Source organism: Euprymna scolopes, chromosome 32 (assembly GCF_053919585.1).
Source record: "Euprymna scolopes isolate OS-2025 chromosome 32, ASM5391958v1, whole genome shotgun sequence".
In the NCBI taxonomy this organism is placed as follows: domain Eukaryota; kingdom Metazoa; phylum Mollusca; class Cephalopoda; order Sepiida; family Sepiolidae; genus Euprymna; species Euprymna scolopes.
The window spans coordinates 5,888,691-5,907,500 of record NC_136513.1 but is presented as its reverse complement, the minus strand read 5'-3'; the positions used below and the strand labels follow the sequence as shown (position 1 = coordinate 5,907,500).

General features: G+C 32.3%; 1 protein-coding gene across 3 annotated transcripts in view; it reads right to left on the bottom strand.

The window, feature by feature from the left end:
- The window catches only part of LOC145256195 (HEAT repeat-containing protein 5B-like), a 292,341-nt gene that overhangs the window by 35,506 nt on the left and 238,025 nt on the right, over positions 1–18,810 (bottom strand). For all 3 annotated transcript variants that reach the window (XM_080114803.1, XM_080114802.1, XM_080114805.1), the window contains 8 exons: positions 17,502–17,576; positions 15,141–15,350; positions 9,888–9,956; positions 9,122–9,243; positions 6,407–6,566; positions 2,782–2,971; positions 2,111–2,280; positions 239–572 (listed from right to left, as the gene is read on the bottom strand). In XM_080114803.1, coding sequence (XP_079970929.1) covers positions 239–572; positions 2,111–2,280; positions 2,782–2,971; positions 6,407–6,566; positions 9,122–9,243; positions 9,888–9,956; positions 15,141–15,350; positions 17,502–17,576 — 1,330 coding nt within the window. The remainder of the gene's footprint in view (positions 1–238; positions 573–2,110; positions 2,281–2,781; positions 2,972–6,406; positions 6,567–9,121; positions 9,244–9,887; positions 9,957–15,140; positions 15,351–17,501; positions 17,577–18,810) is intronic.

Here is an 18,810-nt window from a genome sequence, read left to right as displayed (position 1 = left end):
AATTTAAATTCAATATTTGTAGAGCTATATAATAAAATATTAAAAAATGGAAATTAAATGTTTACATAAATGAATTCATACTTTGATCCCAAATCCCACAAGATCAAAATATCGTTGCTATTCTACTCTTAAATTCATTCAATGGGCGTTTTTATATTTTATTATATGCTCAACACTTAATATATTCAACACAAAGCTATTAAATTCAAGAACTGCAGAGAATTAAATGTTTGCATACCTGTGGAAGCGGACAGCACTTCTTTGAGAAGTGTAAGCCAATGAGTGAGGTTCCTGACTGCCAGAGATTGCAAGAGACTAAGAAGTGTGTCTTGGACATCTGAAGTCAGCTTATTGTCCACTTCAGTGTCCAGCATGCTAAACAAAGTACCTTCCAGGCCACTCTCATACATAGACTTAGCATTGTCCTTGCCACTGGTCATGCCAATATCTAACGGAGTGCCAGGCAGGGCTAAGGCCAGCTCGCTCACTTCCCGGGCCTCTCTTGTGACGAGTTGCCGGAGACAGGCAACTGCAGCACGGCGTAGTAAAAGATGAGGGCTACTTAAAATGTCCTGAAACAAACAAGAAAAGAAATCTTTAATTCCGCTTCACAAACATAAATTGGTTTAAGCATAGCAACTAAAGGGTTGGTAATCTTTTTTTTTTTTATTGATAACAACTATGATAAGATTAGCAGTTAGAATAATACAAGTAATTTTTCTTTCAATATTAACAATTTTACAGCAATTAATTTTGTATTACCCATACATGTAATTTTCAGTACTAAATTAAGGATAGCATTGTCTGTATAACTATACCTGTACTCCAACCAACCAATTGAACGTTTATGCAGTGGTTTTCTCTTCTTCATTTCATTTTTGGCCGTATCAATTCTAGTGCAGCCAACAATCAGAGAATGAAGCATAACTAATCGATTTGCACCCGTAATAAAAGCAACAGATACGTATGTTGTGTAAACTTTCCATTTTATGGAATGTTGAAAGAAGAGTCGGAGAAGTTGGCAGATGATCTAAAGCACACACACCCATGTTCAACCAGTCAAGTTTACACAACATATGTATCTGTAGTTTTTATTATGGCTCCTTTATTTTGCACAATTTGCAAATATGTTCAGCTTTCTCAACCCATTCGACAACAGACAGCCCAGCAGTAGATCCATCAAATTTTCGTATTAAACGAATGTCAAATCTGTCCATTTGTTTTTTTTAAGTCACCACTTATCAAAGTAAATAAAATAAAAATGCAGAGATAGCTTATAAAATGGAAAGGGAACAAAAGAAACCCCCCCCAAAAAAACTGGTAGTGTCAAACTGTCCTCTTGTCGATACAATGCACGAAAGTCTGTTTTCCTTTCTCTCCTCAACTTGCACAAATCCTTGTGTATTTGATATTATCTTCCACTGTTCGTTCTCGTTCTAAGCTTCCAACAAAAAATTCCACTCAACGCCCTTGCTTTAGAATTCATCCCATTTAACAGTTACCAATTGTGTACATATGCAAATTAATGACATATGTTCACCAATGAGCAACCTACAAAATTATGATTGTCTTTTCTTTTCTACATTTTCTGCTGGTATTTTACAGGTTAAGAAAACATGAGGTCGTTTGTGAGAGTCATGATTTCTACTACACATTCTCCTTGCATCTATCATGTCATTCTCCATTGCTGAACACTCGGTATTATAAGGGGAAGATTAAAGGTAAACAGTAGCAATCCAATAAATGGGATGGTGCTTTACCCTACATTTTTGTGAAAGTGTTAATTAAAAGGTATCCTTGCAGATAATTTATTTTTTTTTATTATTTTTATATTACAAGTGTTAGCTATATTGTTTGTCTCTGTATTAGATGTCTCTAGAACATAATTGTCAATATTTTGACTTTGCTAGCTGATATTAAGTGAAGATCAATACTGAATTGACTAATATTTGTGACATGAATCATCAAAAATGGTATTTCTTCTCGCACTGAAGTGTTTTTATCATTCTAGATTCCATCAAAGCAAGGAGAACCTTAAAAAAATAAAAAAATAAAAAATAAATAAATAAATAAATAAAAAGAAAGGATTACTTTTGTATTCAATACTCACGCTTAAATGTGGCACCAATGTGGTGAGATTGACATGGCGTGGTGCAAACATGTGCAGTTGCTGGAGGCAGGCAATGGCTTCTGCTTGAACCAACGAATCAGGGTGGTCCTGCATCACTGCACAACATACTAAACAGTAGAGACGGGCCACTGCAATTGAGGTTGTATTACCTACACACAAAAATAAATGCATATATCAGATTTGAATGACTGATAAAAAATAATAATGTTCAGTTTCTATACAAAATTCATGGTAAGAAAGGTGGTCATTGAAAAATTGGAGAAAAGTGAACAGGTAAGTTCTCTTTGAAACGAATTTAGGCAGACAGGTAAAAATAGCTGTTTTATCAAAGACAATATGTACTGAAACTAATTGAAGACCTAGCAATGTATAATTCTCTCACTTATTTACAAAATCAATTTTTAATTTCAAAGAAAGATACTTGTTATTCACATTACTGATAAAAGATGAGAAAGGGCCAGAATGAGAAAGGGCCAGAATGAGAAAGGGCCAGAATGAGAAAGGGCCAGAATGAGAAAGGGCCAGAATGAGAAAGGGCCAGAATGAGAAAGGGCCAGAATGAGAAAGGGCCAGAATGAGAAAGGGCCAGAATGAGAAAGGGCCAGAATGAGAAAGGGCCAATACATGAAAATAGGCCTATTAATGCAAACCTTGTAATTCTGGGCCAATGGAGGTGATGAGGGCTGAGAGACATTTTCCAAGACACTGATGAACATCCACAGTGGCAGGTGGTACTGTCAGTAGTAACTGCAGTACCAGGGACAGGGTCGGCTCCACATAACCACGGAACATTGGGCCTCCAGAGTCAGCAATCAGAGCAAGGGCATGGAGGGCCCACACCTGGAAAGGATCATGAAAAGATGCATTATTGTTAATCTACATAGAAAAAAATACAATGCATTCTTTATGTTCTCTTATTCTAATAACGCTTCATCTAATTTACTTCACAATCTTCTTTAGATAGATCAAGTGTAATGGCCTCTTAACCATTATTAGGTCATTTATTTTCAAAAAAATAGATTGTATTATTGTCAATTTAAAAGCTAGATTGATTGGAATATTTATGTTGTGGTATTTTAAGGCTTTCACGTATATTATAAGTTAGACCATTTTTGGTTCCTCTAAACTGATTTTACAGGCATTTGAAGAAATGGAAGAATTTCAGTTTTGAGCACCTATTTTGTTAGACCTTTGGGCATCTGATTTCTCAGAATCAATTTTTATGTTCAGAAGCATTTCAAAATATAATAGATGATTAGGAGAGTTTGAATCACCTACCATTCTCAAGTGCCTTCTATAAAAGGTTTTGTCAGGACAACCTAACATGAGGATAATTCAAACTAGTAAATTCTGATGAAATATTCAAAATCTAATAGTATTCAAAACCCAAATAAGATCCCTCCAAACACTGACTTATACAAGAAATGGTGTACCCTTTTCTAGTAATGTTACTTCAGGTAATAGCACAAAGCTGGATACTCCACCAGACTAGATGAATTCTTGTTCTGGAATTTGATAAGATCAAGCTACCACAAATACAGATATACTATTCAATTAGTGAATGAAAAATTAATGTTCTTCATTTCTTTATTTTCTCAATGTTTGGGAAGGAAAGGAGAACATTAATTGAACACTTGGATGTCGATATACTCAAATAGAGCTCAAGTGTTAAACCCCAGGAATGGAAGTTCCTTAATGTCACTGAAATAAAATGAAGTTTCTTTACGTTTGTATGTACATTATCACTTTTCATACACAAAAAAAAAAAAAAAAAAAAAAAAAAAAAAAAAAAAATGAGATCGTCCAATTAGCAAAGATGGAAAGATAGTGATTGGTGATTTATCTGATGTCGTTAAGGTAAAAGATTTTGACTTTACCCATTTTAAAATGAATTTTTTTTATTACATTTTCACCCCAAACAAGGCACAGTGCCACTTTTATGTAGGGGCTACTATCAGGGACATGCAGGGATACTATGTAGGGAGTTGAGCAGTAAGATGTCTGTTTACATTACACTTGAACTTCTGCATGTCAGTACAGTTGGGGAAGTAGGAAACCAGAAGAGAATTCCAAAGTTTAACAGTTCTGGGAAGAAACTATTAGAGTAAAAGGCTTTCTTACATCTAGGGATCTCTGCTGCTTGTCGGGTTTATCGGGGGTATTTATGTCGAGGGCTAGTAGTTTGTTGGAGCATCCACCATTAAAATACTTGTAAAACAGGCAGAGGGATGCAACATTTCGTCAATAGGACAGAGGTTAAAGCTTAGATGACAGTTCAGGACCTACCAGATTGGCGACTCTTTTGAACCCTGTCCAGGAGTGAGAAACTAGTAGCAGATGCACCAGCCCAAACGTGACAATACTCCATACATGGGCGAATGATGACCTTTTAGAGATACAGGATACTTTCAGGCATAAGTAACTTTCTAGCACAGTAGAGAGAGCCAACCTTCTTTACAGCAGCCTTGGCAATGCTCTCGATGTATCTGTTCCAACTCTGGATCCTCGTAAATGTTAAGCTTAGGAGTTTGAACAAAGTACTTTCAGGTAATGTATCTTTAGCCATAGCTATTGGTGGTTGAGAAGGTTTCTTGTAATTATTGAAGGAAAGAAGCTTAGTCTTGGCAGTATTGAATGTGATCATCCATTTTGTGTGTCCAGATTGGAGGTTTTTTTTCCAGTGTTTTTGCCTTAGATGTGCGTTCATTTATTTTCTTCTCGTGCCTGTTATAGAGTCCCAAAATCAAATTATGTTGTTCTGTCAATTAAAATAGTGCAATTTTAAATACAGTGAAAAAATTGTTTTAGTAATTTGAAAAACATTGTCACGTTTCTGACCTGTCACCCAAACCGTCAGGATCAGAAACTCACTTTTAGATCTATTTCTAACTGCAGTTTCTGAGGATTGTGCACCAAATGCCCATAACCCACTCTGCAATACTGATCAATTTGTGATTGGTAAACATCACTCTAAACTCTCAACCCCAAGTTGAAGAGCCATTGCATAAAATGACATGATATTTCAAGAAGGTTGACTGGGAAGTCATCAAGAATTGCATTAAAAGATGTCTCATGAAGTAGTATCGTTTCTCTTCTTGCAGAACAGAGAATGGTTCAAAGCAATTGAAGCCCATGTTCCCATACAGAAGTTTTATAGCAAACATCACTCTCTCCAATCGTTCACTTCTACTTGTGCAGCTGTCATTGCTCAAAGGCAACATGCATTCTTCAGATTTATTCCTCACAAGTTCAAATAAACAAAAGTTTAGAGAACTAAAAGCTAATTGTAAGAATTAAATAGCCGCAGCCAAGAGACAGACCAAAAATCACTAGAAAACTAGTTGAGTTTCTGAAATTAGGAACTCATGATTTCTGGAAAATTTATAACAGTGTGGTATATGATAGGCAATCAACAATTCCCCCACTATCCAACAACCATGAGGGTGTTTGCACAACAACTGAGAAAACTAATCTGCTTGTCTGGCGGTTCGGCTTCAACTCCACATCAGATCCAACAAATCATTCCCTCCCAAATTTCCTTTGTGAACAAAAACCACACTTGATCTGAAAATCACCCTGTCTTATGTCTGTGATATCATAAAAAACCTAGACACATCAAAAGTGGGTGGGCCTGATCCCATCTCTAGTATACTATTACAAAAATGCTCTGCAGAGGTTGCTCCAGTTCTCTCCAACTCTATAACAAATGCCTTACCGAACCTTGCTTCTCTTGACTGCTGGAAAGTTGCTTCTGTGGTACCAATAAGCAAGAATTCTGGTCAAAGAACTAACCCACTCAATTATTGCCCCATTACCCTCTTTGAGTCCTTAATCAATGAAGCACTAGTCCACCACTACAACCATTCCATATTCAACTTCTTTCCGATCGACATTCTCTATGGCTGGTAGTGCCCTAGATCTTAACTTGCACCATCTTGCTCTATCCTCCATCACACCAGGTCTTCATAGGTGTAATGCGAGTCTGCAGTTAGTTGCTTGATAGAAGTTCTGTGAAGTCTTCCTACAGAACTACATTCCTGTTTTGACATCCATAAAAGAACATGATTGATAATTTCATCCTCAGCCTTTCAGTAAATCTAGTTCTGCACTCTGATCAAGAAGTTGTCCGTCGAGTTGCTTTCTTATGGGGTGATATTAAACAGTCCTTAACATTCTAATGAACACTCGTACACAAATCAAATGAAAGATTTACAATGGCTTCAATTATACATTTTAAAATAAAAAAAAAATGATAGAAATTGAAGGTCATCTTACCTGGACAACAGGTGAATTGAAATCTTGGGCAAGAGCAAGGAGGATGCTGACACTGGTGTTGAGATGCTGACCAGATCCCATACCACCCACATAGCGGTGCAAGCAACCCAGAGCCAACGAATGACCAGTTCGGCTGACAACATCACGGGCTGATTTCAATCTTAAAAAAGGAAAAACATTCTTTGTATAATTTGTCTTCTCATATTTGAAATTTATTGGCAAGAATGATTTCACAACTACATCGATTACATTATTAGATTTATTTTTTAATAAATTTTTTTGTAACAAATTACATAATCAGATAAAAAACACTAGTATAGAAAAGTTTAAGATTAAAAGGAGTCAATTCAAAAATAATAGCAAAAGATTTATTTTTTAGCTTGAAATAATGAAAGGATTTGATCTTGATAATCACACCACACATTGATATGACAGAAACACAAAATTAATGTATGTTTTTAGTTTCTGCTTACTTCGTTGACAGTCAGCACTCGAAGCCATAAAAGTTTGAAATATCAAAATCTATATTATATTTCTTATTGTCCATTACACTTTTTCATGGAAACTACTGAGCCGATCTGACTGAAATTTTGTATAAACTTTTACTATAATAAGGCACAGCAAATTAAATATGATTGCCATTCGATGCACTGTTAGGGATTAATAGGGTTTAGTATTTAAAGCAAAAATGGATACAAATTTAATCATGTTCAACTATCAATTTCGCAAAAAGCACAAACTGTGTCAACAAGCTATAAATTTTGTTCATTTTTAAAATAAATTTTGTTCATTTTTAAAATAAATTTTGTTCATTTTTAAAATAAATTTTGTTTAATTTTTAAATAAATTTTGTTCAATTTTTAAAATAAATTTTGTTCATTTTTAAAATAAATTTTGTTCATTTTAAAATACAAAAAAGTCTAGTATTTTATATTACTCAATATATTCTTGTGCGTTTCAGATATATCACCTGTTAATTATGAAACAGGCCAAACAAGCAGGAGAAAAAATATAGGTTAATCTGAAGGTGAATTTAATCAGTGTGAAATGGTTGCAAACCTTGGGATTCCACAATTTATCAAAGATATATCTTGCTAGGGTTGACTAAGACCCTCTCACAGTAGTTAAAAAAAAAAAAAAAAATATTTTATCATAAGGGTATCTATTGCTTCTTTCATGTTGGTGCATATTCTGTGATATTGAAATAAGCAATTGTTCACCTTTATTTTTATTTTTACTTCAATAAAGGAATCTCTTTTTGGGGACAAACCTGGATTCTTATGTTAGAAACATAGCTATTGAGCATTTGATTAAATTTATTCTGTACCTCTCAAATGTTGAGTAAACAAAGTGAAAAACATTGATTTTACTCCCCACAATTTGCCACTTAATGATGTTATAGTTTATCTTTGTGGTATTTTCTTAAAATTTTGCTGGATTCCAGGAAAAAAATCTATTTGGAACATTTTGTCATTTTATTTAGTTGTAGGGTGATGTATCCTCATGTCAGGTTGCCCTAACAGATTCTTGTACAGAGAAACCAAAAGACACTCGAGGATGATGTCCAATCGGTAATTCAATTTGTGTGTTGCGTGCGTGGCAGAAAATTTAATGGGTTGTGAAGTTTGCTTATCTATATTGAATAAATATATAAAAAAGTTAAACCTAGGACAAATTCATTCACATAAAATATGACCCAAGACAAACAAATCAACCACTGTAGATAGACAATGGCATATAACATTTTAACGAGCAAAGAAGAGCAAAAATTTGTCTTCAAATTTATGGTACATGCCAATGAAGAAATCAATATGTAGATGTGATGCAAAGTTGATGCAGTTACATGGTACACAATAAAATGAACGTTCATTTACATGTTAAAGATGTACAAGTAATACAGATGTGTTTTATGATGAAAAACAGACAATGAGATGACACGCATAACATCAACAAACATAAGATAGTACATCTGTTAATGCTCTACACCTAGATTAAAGCCATTTTGTTATCAATATTGTCTTAATGGTGTGATGTAATATTTTAATACTTAAATTTCAATACTTAAACCATACTTCAAATAAAGTCTGCATATGTATATTCTCATTTATGACCGTTTGAAATTGTTTACTTTCAAATATTCAATGAACATTCATTTATGAATACAGAGTGTTTTAATAGAAATATTTTTTTCTTCAGAGCAGTTTACAGAAAAAATTATTTAAATATTCAGGAAAAACAAAAGGAAAAGCTTTACCACTACATAAAATCGCATTATTAAAAAAATGTTCATAGAATATGAATTAGCTTAATTCATACAATTCATAAGCAGAGATGTAGGATTTGCTTCATCATCGTGCCGTACTAAATAATTCAATATAAATTGTATATTATGAGTATTCTTTGAAAATATTTGGTATTTAACAATGCCTTTACCTGTAATTGTGATGTTTTTTCATTTTATTTGTTTTTAGATATTTTTCCAAGAACTGTTTTGAAGAAAAACATTTCTATTGTAACAATCTGTATTCATGAATAACAGTTCATTGTATATTTTAAAATAAATACTTTCAAATGGTTGTAAACAATATAAGTATACAAATTTTTTATTTTGGAATTCGATTTAAATGTAATATGACACTATATATATATATATGAAATAAAAAGTATAGAGAAAGATAATTTTGTCTTAAAATCTAGTCATGCCTAAAAGTTTACCTATCAAAACTATATTGTGCCATTTCTGCAATAAATCTGCTATCTCCAACGACCTGTGCCATTCGACCAAGGGCTTCACCAGCAGCACATCGAAGGATGGGGTTGGAACTGCCCAACGCTCCCTAAAAAAAAAAAAAAAAAAAAAAAAAAAGTTTAAATAAATTTATTGAATAAATAAAATTAAAAAAAAATAAAATAAAAATGAAATTCATGAGCAAGGACTATGGATATTTCACAGTAAAAGAAAACATAGGTTTAAGTTTGTTCTTTATTACTTTAAATATGACAATATTTTCCCACTCGATATATATCAACATGAGTGAATTACCCTTCCCTCTCACATGTACACATGTAAAAAGAAAATTTACCAAGGAGTCACTACTTATCAAGGTTAAAAGCTACTTGAGAAATTAAATGGATGGATTCTCAGTTAAATAATGAATATAATGAGAGGATTGAAAATTAATAAAATTGGATTACTTAAGAGAATGGTTTATTCTTTGTGCATATTTCACACTCACACTTTTTCTACATGCATGTGCACAGTTATACTACCCTCTCACTATATATCTAGAATTCAAAATGTACTGGTGTATGCACTCTTTGTAGCCTGGTAAACATAGCTGAGTTGAAAACATAAATACACTAAAAACATTACTGAATTTTGGACGTTTTCTTTTGTACTGTTTATCTCAAGATAAAGGGGAAGAAAAAGAAAGGCAGCAAGAAAGGCACGGCAACAAAGGGTAAAAACGAAAGAACTTACCATTATCAAATTGAAGGCTGCCTTTTTCACATCATCAGGCCCCAGGCTAGTTTTAGTATCAGCAAGATTCTAACAAGAAAAGTAAAAAATTAAAGTCAGAAATTTATCAAATTTCAGTTTTTATAGTATTTCAATCATTTGAACTATTATACTCATTTTCAATATTATATTTGTAACGTTTCGGCTAATGTAACCTCCAACCTTCCTCACATGTATTTTTTTGATCTTGGGAATATGGCAGAATTTCAAACAAAACTCTTTATTTGATCCATAATAGTAATTTTTTATGATTGCGCTAGCCGAAACATTTTGAATATAGCAATAGAGTTCAGAATAGTAATGTGAATAATCCAAATTATCAAACTTTGTCTAAATAATTCAGAAACATTGTTATAAAAAATCAAGTTGGATTCTAATGACATAATACAAAAATGAAGATAAAAAAATGTAAATAAATATAAATTGTGATTTTGTTCTTTGATATTTATTAATTTCATGTTTTGTGGCAAAACAAGAAAAGTTTGAGCTGTCAAAATAATAACCAGGTTTCAATCTCTGCTTGAAGCACTTTCACATCTAGCCACATTGAACAGTTGTACTACAGGTTACATAAATACTTTAAACCTGAAACTGAAATCCAAGTTTGTTTTTGGACAACACAAGTTATACTATTATCCATTATACTATCAGCACAAACCTATTATATATTTAATGAAACCATTTATATTAAGATTCTCAGTAGGCTGAGTATTGCATTAATTTTATGAAAAGCTATACATTGCATTTTATGTTGATATAAAATCTACAATATAGCTTCAGGTCAAGATCACTGTTCTGATGCTACACTTAACCTTTTCAGTCCTTGGTCAGTGGAGGAGAAATCCTTCATGACCAAGACAATTTTTTATTTTTATTCCTATTCAGAATGCCCCTTTTTGTGGATCTGGATTTTCCCTCACATTAAAAACCAACCTTGTGTCTAACTCTGCCCCTCGTGAGGAGGTAAGTAAATATGATTATAGCTATATAAATAGTATTGTTGAAAGAAATAGACACTTCATGCCAGAAATGCAGCATATAATATCAATGTCTGACCTGTACTCTTGTACAACTGCAAAATGTGGTTGACATTGAGATGTTAAAATGTCAATCCTGACTAATGCTATCTACATTATAAAAAGAGCTTTCTAGACAGCAAATATTAATTGAAACATTGTTGCAAGAAACCAATAAATGCAAAAAATTTGTCTTAAAATGCTTAGATGTATGACATTAGCTTGCTGACTAATGAAAAGACTAGTGATTATCCTCAATTCATTGGCTCCAATTTACTATCTACTTTGAAAAACCTTGTATGACAAATCAATTTATCACTTTATAGTATCATCTTTATAACAAAAGTGAACGCACGTGTCCGGTGTACTTTAAAAAAATTGCATATGCAATTTTAAACAAACAAAAGAATGCTTAATCATAATAATTGATGATAAAAACAAAGTAAAAAATTTCTTGCACTTTTAATAGACACACAAAAAATATTCTCTTGTAACTAAAATAGGAATTTATCACACAAATTCATGAGACAGGTGAATTGTTTTTGTTTTTTTTTGTTTTTTTTCTTAACTTACCTCGCATTTTTTTTTTTAATCTCACATATTTTTTTTTTTTTTTAAATTTCACATTTTTTTTCATTTTTGCAAAAATTTACTTATCTATTTTTTCTTTAAATTTTAACTTTTAAAATTTAACATTTTTTTAATCAATTTATTTTTTGTAGGTTTAACCGTCAATTAGTGGTTTCGTTTTTTTACAGTAAGATTTTCTGTGCATGTGATACCAGTAGGAAATCCATTGTTATTGATAACAAATTGTTACTCTCCTGGGTAATGTCAAGTAGCCCTGCTGCTCTATAATAATTATATGATGCTCTTATAAATGAAACTGAATGCTCTGCTTATTCCTACTTAACTAGACAACTATATATCTAGTATTATACTAAAACACTTGATCAATGCTTCCATAAATTTTTTATGTATACTTTTATCACATAAAATACACATTCAAATATACTTTAGATCTAGGATTGTTGTGTTTGAAAAAAATTTTTTTAATCCATTAGTCTCTAATGGATTTTTTTCAGGAATAAAAGGATAATTAAACTTATTTTAGCAACATCTGTATTTTTAAATGATATCGACAGTCAATGATTGGAAGGTTTTCAAATATTAAACTTACTGTGTAATGTATATTGGCAACACTTAATGTTTCAGTTTTCAATATACTGTAAAAATCTAGAGTGAAACAATACAATCAGTTTCATCTCTTATTCGATCAAAAATGTTTTGATAAGTAGTTTTTATAACTAACCCACATTTATATATACAGTATAAATGAATTTATTAACTTTCTTGTAAAATCAAGTAAATCTTGGGAAGTAAATTTGCTTAAATTTTTTTTAATTTTTTATTATTATTATTACATTTTCACCCCAAACAAGGTACATTGCCACTTTGATGTAGGGGGTTACTATCAGAGACCTAAGCTACAGGAGTACTATGTAGGGAGTTGGGCAGCAAGATGTCTGTTCACGTTACACTTGAACTTCTGCATGTCAGTACAGTTGGGGAAGCAGGGACCCAGAGGGGAATTCCAAAGTCTAGCAGTTCTGGGAAAGAAACTACTCGAATAGAAAGCTCTCTTACATCTAGGGATCTCTTCTGTGGGGGTGGGATTTAGCTGCTTGCCGAGTTTGTCGGGGGTATTTACATCGAGGGGTACAAGTGCTTATAGTTCGTCGGAGCATTCACCATTAAAATACTTATAGAACAGGCAGAGGGATGCAACATTTCGTTGATGGGACAGAGGCTGAAGCTTAGATGACAGTTCAGGACCTATCAGATTGGCGACCCTCTTTTGAACGTTGTCTATGAGCGAGTGACTAGTAGCAAATGCACCGGCCCAAATATGACAACAATACTCCATACATGAGCGAATGGTGGCCTTATAGAGGTACAGTATACTTTCGGGCGTTAGCAGCTTTCTAGCACGGTAGAGAGAGAGCCTACCTTCTTTGCAGAGGTCCTGGCAATGCTCTCAATGTAATTGTTCCAACTCATGTTTTCTGTGAACATTAGGCTGAAGAGTTTAAAAGAAGTACTTTCAGATAATGAGTTTTTGGCCATTTCTATTGGTGGGAGAGAAGGTTACTTGTAATTATTAAAGAAAACAAGTTTAGTCTTGGCAGCATTGAATGAGAATATCCATTTTTGTCCCATTCCATAACAGATTGGAGATCATCCTCTAGTGTTTCTGCCATTTCTTTAGATATGTGTTCATTTGTTTTCCTATCGTGCATGTTATACAGCGTATATACCCATTTCAGAGACAATTTGTTCAGGGAGGTCATTTATGAATATTAGGAATAATAGAGATCCAAGGATAGACCCCTGAGGAACTCCCGCATTTATATCATATTGTTTAGATGTATGACCATTGCGAGACAAACTGGATTTTTATCTTATCTAGGAAGGATTTATGTTTCTTATCTAGGAAGGATTTATGTTGAGTATTCATCCAGTGATACTGTATGATCTGATTTTCCTGAGAAGACCTTCATGCCATACCCTGTCAAAAGGCTTAGATATATCTAGGGCTATCACTCTACTCTCCCCTGCTTTGTTCAGTGAATGGTATATATGTTCAGAGATTACAGTTAGGATATCTGCTGTGGAACGGGCTTGCCTAAATCCATATTGTTGGTCGGTTAGAAATTTTGCATCTGTAAGGTGATGGACAAGGGCTTGGTTAATTATGGACTCAAATATTTTGGCAAAAAGTGGGAGGAGGCTAATGGGGCAATAATTTAATGGGTCAGTTTTTATAATATTGTATTTAAAAAATGTCTTTGGCAATAAATTAAAGAAAAAAACATTGTGGCACTGATGTCTAATATGTCCTAATTAATCATGTTATATTGTAGATTTCAATATAATAATCGTAAGGTGAGTTATTAATCGACTAATGAGTTGAGTAGTATAATGAAGTATAAAACAAAAATATAGTCTAATATATATATATATATATATATATATATATATATAAATAAAAAAAAAATTGTCGGCAAAATAAGTCTTCCGCACCATATATATATATATATATATATATATATATATATATATATATATATGGTGCGGAAGACTTATTTTGCCGACAATTTTTTTTTTTTTTTTTTACACAGGCATCACCACATTATCAAGGCCAAAAGGTCACTCGAGTATAAGGGTTAAAGAGTGTACAGTAGAAATTGGACAATATAGTAATCATTAGTAATGGAAATTCGGTAAATTTGTTAACTTATATGGAACGGCTCATCAAGAACTTGTTTACGTTAGACTTGAAGACAACCATATTGTAGTCAGCCGGAAAGCAGGAAAACGGAAGACAATTCCACAGGCGTGCAGTTCTAAGAAAGAAACTTTGTTCATGGAATCTACGTTTAGGTTTAGGCACAGAAAGAGTGGAGGGAATTATTGATAGTGTTTTCAGCTAGACGAGTGTGTGGAGTTCCTTACTTTCGTCTTCTCCCCGTCTGTGTATCAAATTCTTGCTTTTCTAACTTTCTTTCAGTCGTCATTGCTCATGACTAGCTAACCATTTAGAGTTAGAGGGGTGCTAGGTTTTTCCATTATAATAACCTATAATTTGTAATTAACTAAATAAGTCATTGATCTCTCATTTAGTTGTCTATGTATTTCTCTCAACTTCTCTCAATGTATTTTTATCCAACCACTCTCTAATAGTTTTTTATGTCTTTGTGAACATTTACAAAAAGAGCAACTTTTTTCAGCCTTTTTTTTAAACATACCATAAACATGTAAATTATATAACAAAATAAATTGCCTTTTATATGTTATCAATAAAGACAAAACAAAAGTAAAGAGACTTATTATTTTTAGTTATGGAACAAGAATGTCTTAATGGATACATCAGTTTTTGAATTTTCAAATAAAATTGATATAATTAAAAATAGAGATGTGCAAATAGGTGAGATAATTACACAAAGTTTATGAATTTATGAAATTAAGTAGAACTAAAATGAAATATAGAGATGTTCAAATCAAATAAAGAAATGTTCAAATTAAAACAGACCCCAAATAGGTGAGATAATTACATAAAGTTTATGAATTTTCAAATGAAATTAAAGTAGAATTTAAATAACGAGATGTCCAAAGAAGGGAGATAATTACTACTTACCTTAAGAGCACAAAGCACCGCAGTGAAGATGTTCATTTGTACGGCCTGTTGTCGTGAGGACTTGGCTTGTTTGATGCATTCATTGAAGTGTTGCAGCATCTGATAACGGTGCTTGTGTGCCACTTTGTAAAAAACAAGGCCATATAGACGCACAGAACTGTCAATCACGGCTACCCCAAGGGGTAGAGGACCGGGGATTGGAGGATCACCCTAATGGAAAAAAAAAAAAATCAAAAAAAAAATCAAAAAAATATATTACATGACATACTGACTTGCTCTTTCTGCTTTATTGTATGCCAATGTTTTTGAGGTTATTTAATGCCAAAATTTAATACTTATTCCAAATAATCTTAAAAGTACTTCGGAAGAAAGTTGAAGCTTGCACTTTTCAGAGTATTACTTTAGCTAACTGCAACAAGATAAAAGACATGTAAAAATAATATTAAAAACGGTCATTTTTCCACTGACGGTTAGAAAAAGTGTATGATTATAGTGGAAAATCCCAACAAAGTAGAATTATGATTATATTGAAGGATATGATGTTATGGGAGGAAGTACATGGCATAGAAGCTGAATGATTCTGCTTTTTTTGGTATACTACATCAAAGTGATCAGCCGTATTTTTCAAGGTCCACCACCCCTATAAGAGCGAGTCAGGGAAGCTTGGCTCATAAATTGCTGAAAAAAGTAAATTAAATCCTCAGAAACAAATAATGGTGCTATGTTTTTTTTTATTTAAATTTCTTTGCATTATTATTATACTTGTATTATTTTGGTCTCAAATCAAAATACAAAGTTTTATCCATGCCCAAGTTACCTACATCTAAAATTTCAAGTCTTTAGATCCAAAATTGGCGAAGGAATTTGGTAGAATCTGCAAAGGTCAACTCTTTCAACTTTGACATTTTGGCAGCCAAATTTTCCCCAAAACTGATTAAAATGCTCGCCGCATGTCTGAATACCCGTTATGTGTAAATTTCAAATGTTTAGATCCAAAATTGGCTGAGTAGTTTGCCAGACACCGCAAAGGTCAAATCTTTTGAACTTTGACCCCTTTACAGATCAAATTTTTTACTCAAACTGATTAAAAAGCTTGCCCTATCTTTGAATACCCTTTATGTAAAATTTCAAATGTTTAGACCAAAAATTGTCTGAATAATTTGGTATAGACCAAAGAAGTCAAATTTAAAAAAAACTTTGACCCCAATTTTAACCCCTTTAGATTCATTTTTTTGGGCTCAATTCGAATTAAAAAGTTTGATCCATGTCCAAATAACCTACATTTAAAATTTCAAGTGTTTAGACCCAAAATTGGTGGAGGAGTTTGGTACAGTTTTCATAGGTCAAATCGTTGAACTTTGACCCCTTGACAGCCAAATTTCTGGACGAAAACTGATTAAAAAGATTTTCACAAATCTCAATACTTATGTCAAATCTTGAGTCTCTCGACCGAAAATTGACAGAGTTATTTGGTAGAAGAATGTACACAGACATGCACACTTTTTCACTTTTATAGATATATAGATTGGCACAAATATATTTTATTCCATTTTATTTTTTTCTGAAAATACTTATTCTAGTTAATAAAACTCTTAGTGTGGAGACATTTTCCTGTACTCATCAAAACAGATTAAAGGGAAGTTATCATGTGACATTATATCGAGTTCTCTCCCTACATATACACACACCAAGTTGTATAATTTAATATATGTGTTTCTCATCTCCAAAATGATTATATTTAATTATTATTTGTTCTTTACTCTTAATGAATTATCATCAAGTACTTAACTTTAAAAATTTGTTTCATAACAAAACTAAAGTCAAACTAAATTCCTGTTTCTTTATAAGCAAGCCATTTTTTCTTTTACTCCTGGTAAACACTGGGTAAGTATAGACAGCATTTTATATACATTTGAAATCTTTTTTTGTATTCAGAAGTAACCCATTATCAAGGCTGAAAGGCCACTTGAGAATAAGGGTTAATGAATATGTTAGACAATGAATAACTGTATCCTGATAGGACTGAAAAAGGATAGGTGGAATGAGTAGGATTTAATTATTTAAGACAGTGGCTTGACAAGAATTTGTTAACATTGGACTTGAAAAGCTTCATATTGTAGTCATCTGGGAAGCAGCCCGCCCCATGCTATTGTTACAATAAGAGGAAGTTTTTGAAAAGAAGTTTTATTGATAGGAGTTTCGTTTAGTTTTTGGTATATAGAGAGAGAGAAAAAGAAATTGACAGTGATTATAGCTAGACAAGTTTTCACTGTGCTGTAGTTTTTAAATGGGATGATAAATGAAGAGTTTGCCGTGATAGTTATTTGCATATCAGTTAATATCTTTGCAATTGAAGTTTACCGGTTGTGCACGGGAGTACAGGGAAGCCGCATCATGTTCCAGGGCACCAGATCCAGATGCACTATTAGGCTGCAGCTGCAAAAGAGAAAAGTTTCAAATATTACAAAATATTTCTTGAAAGTTCAAACTTAAGCATGCAATTTGGTAAATATGTACAAAATTTTGGCATAATTTCTCATGTTAAGTCCTTTCGGTTAAGAGCAAAGTGTAGATACTGCACTTGGTCTTTTCTGAAGTGAGCCAAAAAAAATCCTTCTAAACTGAGGCAATTTTAATTTTTTATTCCTACCTAAAGTGCTCCTTTTATGGAGCTGGATTTTCCTTTAGTTAAAAGCTGACTGTGTGTCTAATTGCCCTCATGGGGAGGCAAGTAAATAGGATTTCACTGCTTCACACACGTGTGTGAGTGTGTTGTAAGTTAGTACATATATTACATATATACACTTGTAAGTTAATACACATACATGCACACAAGTGTTAGTATACACACGCAAGTATTAATATACACATACATGCATATAGATTATGTTAGTATGTATATACACAGATTTGATTTAATTAAGACATATATAAAATGTGTTATATTGTACTGTACGGTATTTCTTCAATAACAAGCATTTGATATCCTTAATAATAAAAAGCACGTAAATCTTAATCATTTCTGCCACATATTGGTCTATGTTGTTAGAAAATAAAATTTTACTTTTGATCATTGTTTTAGATTTTAATATTTTATCCTGGTCTTAATTATTTTCAGTCAGATTTACAGAAATCAAAGTTTTAGGATTTTTTGTTCAATTTGAAAGAAAATTTAAAATCTATTTCAAAAATGTATAAAAACAAAATAAAGAGATTAATATTTAAAAAAACAAACAAAAAAAAAAAATTTAAATAACTCAAAAATTAGTTTTTCAATGAAAGAAATGAAACACTGAATCACCATAAATGTTTAAATCTAAACTATTTGTAGACAAGGAGTCTAATTTAAATTAATTAAATGAACATGAAATACTTCTGCTACAATTTTTTATAAAAACTAAAAACAAATACGAAGCAGCAAGTTGTAAATTCTCAATAATATTTACAAATCTTAACATGAGGCAATTTTTCTTTACTGGTGCAGATGTAGCGATGGTGTCAAAAAGACAATAATTAAAAAGAAAAATCAATCTAAAATACAAAAGTTTGATGCATTTTTTGCTTTAACAATAAAGTCATAACACTATTTCAAGTTAATCCAAACACAGGTTACATAACAGATAATTTTTTTTTAAATATATATATATATATATATATATATATATATATA